This window comes from Camellia sinensis, chromosome 4, assembly GCF_055761805.1.
Source record: "Camellia sinensis isolate YWXY chromosome 4, ASM5576180v1, whole genome shotgun sequence".
Taxonomy (NCBI): domain Eukaryota; kingdom Viridiplantae; phylum Streptophyta; class Magnoliopsida; order Ericales; family Theaceae; genus Camellia; species Camellia sinensis.
This window is the reverse complement of record NC_138964.1, coordinates 88,497,694-88,505,286: the sequence shown is the minus strand read 5'-3', so window position 1 is coordinate 88,505,286 and position 7,593 is coordinate 88,497,694. Positions and strand designations below refer to the sequence as shown.

The 7,593-nt window shown below is 39.4% G+C and overlaps 1 protein-coding gene across 1 annotated transcript; it reads right to left on the bottom strand.

Moving 5' to 3' along the window:
- Positions 1–858: 858 nt before the first annotated feature.
- Positions 859–1,983, bottom strand: LOC145823874 (uncharacterized). The gene is made up of 3 exons (XM_082923419.1): positions 1,452–1,983; positions 1,123–1,331; positions 859–885 (listed from the first exon to the last, which is right to left on the bottom strand). The coding sequence occupies exons 1-3, from the start codon at positions 1,981–1,983 to the stop codon at positions 859–861; spliced, it is 768 nt and encodes a 255-aa protein (XP_082779545.1).
- Positions 1,984–7,593: the final 5,610 nt, after the last annotated feature.

The window sequence follows — 7,593 nt, the reverse complement described above, 5'->3', positions numbered from 1 at the left end:
TCATGCTTTAACATGTCATTCTAGCATGCTTTTGGCTTAACTTCAAGAAGCTTTTGTCCATGTTTTAGCATGCTCTAGCTCTGATTTAGGTCATTTTAGTCATGCATGACTTACTTTGTATAGCCATGGTTCAATCTAGCTTTGTTTGGGTCGATAAGTCATAAAATAAAAGACAAAAAACTTACACCACTACAAGGAGCATACTCCAGGCCCTAGCCAAGCACTATACAAGAAATAGGACCAAGAACAAAAATAAAACAAAGCCAAGCCAAAAGGACCTAAAACCAAACCGGTTTAAAATGTTAACATCACATATCTAAACGGTCAAAAAAGAAAGGAAAGAAAAAACAAATTAAAACTAGAGAACCCAATCATAATAGCAAAATATCTACCAATGTGTTCATGGGCTGCATGCAGGTTTGATGAGGAACATGAACACACCCATATAACTAGGTAGCAAATAGCCGAGAGTAACCACACTGATTTGTACCCCTGTGCACATCTTGCACGGGTAGGCCATCTAGCAAAAAAAAACTAAGTAAAACAGAATAAAATAATGACTTTCTTCACACACAGAGGCACCTCCAGCAGCCATCAACACGAACATAGTCAGATCTAAAGCTTGAAGAAATCCAGACTGAACACCGAACCAGACATCATCAACAAGGGAGGTACTGTTATGCCACCCCATGCAACCCAAACAGAGATTAGACATTATAGTAAACCCTGTCATGAACAAATACCAAGACAAGGTTAGTCAATCCACAAACCAATAACAATTAAGAAATAGTGATAGATTGCTTTTTACAACACATATAGATACTCACTACACTCAACCCACAAATATATATGCTCACATCACTCGAGAAACATTGCTCCATATACCTACAAAATAAAAAGATATAGGAAACATATAAAAACATGTTAGTCCCTCGCAATATGGCTAGTGATAGTGGGTAAGGAGTTAGTTTATTCCTCACACTATACTCAACCCTCATAGAATATGGCACACACACAATTTTCTCCTCCCCAGTGGGCCGCATACCTATAACAATAACAAACATTAGGAAACCCCACATTTTATATGCTTTCCTTCACTCAACCCACAATTTGTGAACTCACATCCCTCACAGCAGGTACGGTATGTTTCAGCACAGTATGAGGAATTCTCCACGAGCTCAAGTACCATCTATCAGTATGGTGTGACTTCAAATTGGTTATATGCATAACCCTGAATCTAACCATATCCACAATATACTTTATAACCACCTCTTCAGGGACCATATCCTTACTAAAGACGCTATTAGTCCTAGCAATCCATAACTGGTACACTGCACAAGTAAAGGAAAGCTTGGTAATAATAGTCCCTAATGATTTCCCTTTCACAGATTTAGCAATAAGTTAGACCAAGTCACTCCATGGAATTGATGGCCAATCAACATTCATCTTACCTTTGATACAGGTCCACACTTTTTCAGAGAATGGACACTCAAAGAAAAGATGGTTGTGGTCTTCACATAGGTCCTGGCAGAAAACACACTCAGTAGCTTGAGTCACACCAAAGGTTTTTAACCTATCTCCAATGTTCAATCTGCCAAGGATAGCCATCCACACCACAAAACTCACTTTAGGAATATTATGAGGCCCCCAAATAATCTTAGACCAGTTCACATGATCAAAATGATGCCTCAAAAAATGCCATGTAGACTGGATAGTGAATTTACCACTAGCAGCAGGACTCCAACTCACATTATTAGACCCACCAGTAGGGAGATAAGTAGGAGAAGTACTAGAAATGAGGTCCATAAGCTCCCACGAAGATGGGAAAGGCCATTTCCAAGTAGTACCTTTGACAATCTCACTAACCTTAGCATTTATACCCAAAGCAGAATCATAAACAATTCTGACCCCAAATCTATTCTGCACAGATCCCATAGGGTGCCAGTTATCAAACCATAGAAATACCCTAGAACCATCTCCCATCCTATGTTTGATTAAAGGGTAAATGATAGCTCTAAGAGAAAGAATTTTCCTCCAAACCTAGGAGGGGTCATTTGGCACCCTAACTCTCCAAAAACTTCTACCTTTGAGGATATAAGCTTTAATTCAAAGGGACCACATAGATTGCTCTCCCCCAGAGAAGAGGAACCAGACATGCTTAGCAATAGCAGCCTTGTTCCACACATTGAGAGACTTAAACCCCAAGCCCCCTTCATTTTTAGGGGAACACATTCTATCCCAAGACACCTTAGCCCCATACTTCTTCAGTTCACATCCAAACCAGAAGAAGGCTCTAAACAGACTTTCTATGGAACGAATGACCTTCTTTGGAAGAATAAACAGCGAGGTCCAGTACACTTGCATAGAGAAGAGAACAGATTGGATCAACTGGGCTCTACCAGCATAAGTGAGACACTTATTTGTCCAGCTTTTAATTCTCTTTGTAATTCTCTCCACAAGTTGATCACAATCAGTAGCTTTAAGCTTAGTAGAGACTAAGGGAACCCCTAAGTACCTCACAGGCAAAGTGCCTTCGCTGAAGTTACAAACCCGCAAAATCTCATCCTTTAAAGTCTTATCACAACCTGAGAAGAAAATGTGACTCTTATTAGGGCTAGGGGACAACCCAGACAAGTTTTTAAATTCCTCTAAGCTAGATTTGATAGACTAGATAGTGAACACATCCCCCTTACAGAAGATCATCAAATCATCTGCAAAGCATAAATTGACAAGCTTCGTTTTATCACACCTTCAATGGAATTTGAAGTCAGGATGAGAGGCCTTTTCAGCCAAGATTCTGGAAAGGATCTCCATGACAATAACAAATAGATAGGAGACATGGGGTTACCTTGCCTCAACCCTCTCTTCCCCCTAAAATAGCCATGCAGACTCCCATTAATACAAATGGAATAGGAAGGGCTAGTCATGCAAGCTTTTATCCAAAGGATAATATTAGGGGGAAACCCCATAGCTGTTAATACATCTAGAACAAAATCCCATCTAACGTTATCATAAGCTTTCATAATATCCACTTCTATGGCGCACCTGGGAGTAGGTGATGATTTATGATAGCCCCTCATAAGCTCTTGTGAAAGAAAAATATTATCAGCAATTCTCCTCCCATGGACAAAAGCTGATTGCACGGGATCAATGAGATCATGGAGAGCAATTTTAATCCTATCAGCAATGATCTTTGAGATACACTTATACAAAGTATTACAGCAAGAGATAGGTCTGAAGTCCCCCACTTTTTCAGCATTGGGGGTCGTAGGAATAAGAGCAATGGAGGTACTATTCAATTCCTGAAAAAGCTCCCCCGATGTAAAAAAAGATTTAATGGCTTCAACAACCTCTCTCCCCACAATATTCCAAGCTTTCAAAAAGAAACCCGCAGAATACCCATCAGGCCCAGGGGCCTTGTTAGCTTTTAGGGAATGGAAGGCATTAGTGATCTCCTTCATAGTAACCTCCCTAGCAAGAGTTTGATACTGGGCTTCAAAAACTCTTTTGGTGACTAGGTTACTAATCCTATCATACCCATTATAATGGTCATCGAAAGGCTTCCCAAACAAATTAGTGAAAGAGTCCACAAAGGATTTATGGACCTCGTCACTTTTAGTCACTCTATCCCCATTAGGAAGAACAACACTGTGGAGGTTCAATCTAGCTTGTTAGCTTTGAGTATTGAGTCCTCTAGCATGCATTACTTGGCTCATTTCAATGATTTGGCATAATTTGTAATGCTATTTCAGTTCATGTTTCATGCTCATATACTTGCACTTATCACCCCTTTAATGCTTTAAAGAGTTGATGCTTTATGCCTCATGAATGGACCATTGTGTATGCCTCCATGCTTAGGTTTTTGGGATGCCATCTAAGTGGGTATTTGGGCTTATTTTGATATGCCATAACTCTTTTTTTCATTGGACAATTCATGCCATGTTTGGTTTTGATAGGTGTAGTGTGACACCCCCTTTGTAGCCTTGCATGCCTCATGCCTTTTGGAGTTGTATTCTAGCTTATGTTGGCTAGTTTCGAGCATGTTTTTGGTCTTGTCTTGACCTGCCTTGGAATTGTTATGAGTGCCCTTGGCCCTTTGGGGCTTGCCTTGCATGGCCATGGTTTGAGTCCCTTGGCTAGCCTTAAGCTTTGGGCTTTGTTGTATGCTTTGCTTGCTTTGTTTGGTTGGTTTGACACCTTTCCATGCATGATTTTAGAGATTATAATGTTTGTCACATGTCCATATTTGTCCTCTTTTAAGTGTTCTTGAAAGTTGCCCTCCTATGCCTAGGTGTTGGACCATTTACATGTGCATGTTTGTTTTACATTTTCATGCTTCCAATTCACAACTTTGGCCATTGATTTGGGCATGTTTGAGAGCTGTCCATTTTAGTTTAAGCCCATTTTCGCATGTTGTTACATGCTTGTTGCATAGTTGGTACATTGCATGTTGTTACATGCTAATTCCATTACATGCTGTTGCATACTAGTTTCATCACGTCATGCTTGCATGTTTGCATAGCATTGTGTGTGCATGCATTGCCTCTTGATCAAACATGATAGAGGTTGAGGTCTCTTATGTGATTTTGTGCATTCATTCCATATTAAATTGCACACTTGGCTCCTTTGGCCATCATGCATTGGAATGCGTGATTGATGGCCTGAGGGTCAAGAACTACACACCTTTGAGCCTTAAACGTGATAAGGGGTGTAGTTGCAAACATTTTCTTGCAAATGTATTGCCATACCACTGTTTGTCCTCTGCTGCAGTAAAACAGCATTTTACAAGAAAAGATCGATCGGCTATCTGGTGTGCCGATCGGCTAAAAGTGTTTGGCCGATGACCTCATAAATGATCGATGACATCTTTCCTTTGGCCGATGGCTTCACCATTTGGCCGATGGCCTCTCAGCATGTCCATGAAGTGGTTCTAGAGCATCACAGGACTTTTCACAGTTTTCAGAGGTGCAAAACAGTGCAAACAGAGGCAACATGAGGCATGGCAACGGATTTCCGAGCAAAGCCGATCGAGCATGCATTTGTCCCTCTCCCCGAGGCCTCTTTACTGTTTTTCATAGCTTAATTAATTTGTTAATTATTTAAGTGTTGTAATAATTAGTTGTAGCTAGTTATTCGTTTGATTGTGTAATAATTAATTAGCTAGTTAGTTAGTTAATTAGATGGTTTGTATTATTCTTCGGTCTCTCCCTCGAGAGAGCCAATTGGTGTAATAAGCATGCATGTGTGTGATGCGTGTGTGTGATGCATGTCTTCCAATCCCTATTTCTTTCTCCCTTTTACTTAACCGCTTACAATGGTTAGTTTTAGGGCATATTTCATTTAGCATACCTTATGCTCGCATGCGTGCATCCATTCATCTGTATTGCATGCACCGGGCTCGACGCATCATACTAACTGCATTGTACTTTCAATACATTATTTGAATACGTGTATCAAGTTGCATTTCACATGACATGATTAGAATAGCCGAGCCTATTTTAATTGCATTTTCGCATGTGTTGCATTAGCCATCTTAACATGAACTAGGATCATGTATGATTTCTAACTAGCTCTTCGTTTTGGCTCGGAGTACACTGTGAGTGTTTACGCTTTAGCATACTACATGTGTGTTAATGTTTCCATGTTAGCATGCTTGCCATGAGGCTAACTGCTTATGTGATTAACTGCCTGAATGCCTGTCGGTGAAGGTTGGATTACTTGAATTGGAACAATTCATTGAAATCCACATTTTAGCCTACTTGCGAGTAGCAAACTTCAAACCATTTTCCAAACAAACAGATATGCGATACTTTGTTCCAAATTAGGCGATCTAGTTTATACGTGTGTGTTGTGTGCATCACATAGTAATTCTAGCTAATTAACCGGAATAAGAACGCATGTGTTTTCAAAAATAAGATATCATGCTTAGTACAGGCCGATCTTTGATCTGGCGAGCGGGGGTGCTCATTGCATGACCTTCCCCAATCGTACCCGAGTTCCCAAGCCAAGGCAACTTTGGTGATGACGGACACGTGGCCTTCGACACGAGTTAGGGTTTCCTAAATTCCCCCAAAATAAAATATTTAGGTGGCGACTTTGTATCTGGCAAAGCAGTCCATGTTTGGCACTTCTTTCTTAAAAATCAGTTTTACAAAACGATTTGTCGGATTTGGACTCTTTGGTGATTTTTCGGTCTTGCATTGCACTTTGCGAGATTAGATTCAGAACCGTGACATTTGAGTCCGAACTGTAGCAGCCAAATAAACAAAACGAAATTTTCCCGGGACGTTCGGGCACGTTCACAGTGTGTTTTATTTTATTTTTTTTGTTGCAGATGATGATCAACTCTCCTAAAAAATTAGATAGAGAGAGAGATTGAGAGAGCTTGGTGGTGTTGCCGAGAGAGAGCTTCGGAAGAGACCATGCGAGAGAGAGCTAGTGTATGTGTATAACTGTGTCATAGGAGAGGGAAAGAGCTGCCATGCATGTGTGTCCTCAGTATCTCAGTGTGTGAGTCTTTTTTCTTTCAGTCCATGTAATGGTGTATATATATATATATATCTATTTTTCATTCTCCACTCATCCTAAATATGCTAGCCCATAAATTCAATAGAACCACCTTTTCTCTCTCTTGGTTGTGCTTCTTCCTTTTTCTTTTTGATACCACCCACTACCTTTTTGTTAATAATACTCATTTATCATTGACAACCTGTAGAGAGAAATGGCGATATATTAAAAACTTCCCACTCACTCATCATCATCATCACACCCCACCTCTCTCTAACGTCTCTCTTTTTACTCCACCAAAACACTAATCATCTACCTGACCCTCCCTTCAAACAGAATCATCATATATTCCCTTTTATCTTTTCTTTTTCTTCTTTCCAAAAATACTCCATCTGACCATACTATCTATATTTTTTTTTGTTTTTATTTTTTATTTTTTGTATTTTGTTTTTATAATATTTTTATTTCTCAAATACACCACCTCAAAATATGTACACATATATCAAATTATATAAAAATATATAAAATTATAAAATACTACAAATTAAAAATATTTTAGTGATATAAAATAATTTGGCCAAAATGGGTGAGGTTTGGGATTAAAGTTTCAATTTGATTTTTCTGCTGAGAAGTTCATAAAACGGCATACTCCAATTTTCATCATGGGGTGTTCAAAAGAAGTGCCCAAGTCTTAGGACCGGTCAAAATGGGGTGTCTACAGTTACCCCTCTTTGACAGAGCTCGAAATCATTTCTTGACGTGAGTGAATGTTAAAGCCCGAAGACAACCCTTTTGACAAGGCCATAAGACTTGGGCAAATAAACTAAATGCAATGCATGTGGTTGAACTAGAAGGTTGCCTACGTATCCCTTTGTAAAGAATCAAACCAGCGTAGTTCGGGGGTAAGATGCAAAATGATATGTCAAACATAACTAATGCAATGAAATGCAATACATAACTTATGATCGTGTAATGAAATGCAATCAAGACAAAGATGTGATACTGAATGAAAGCATAAATCAAAGCAAAATAAATCCAACCATGTTTCACACGAGGAATAGTGAACTTGAGATCCAAACGTGTCTC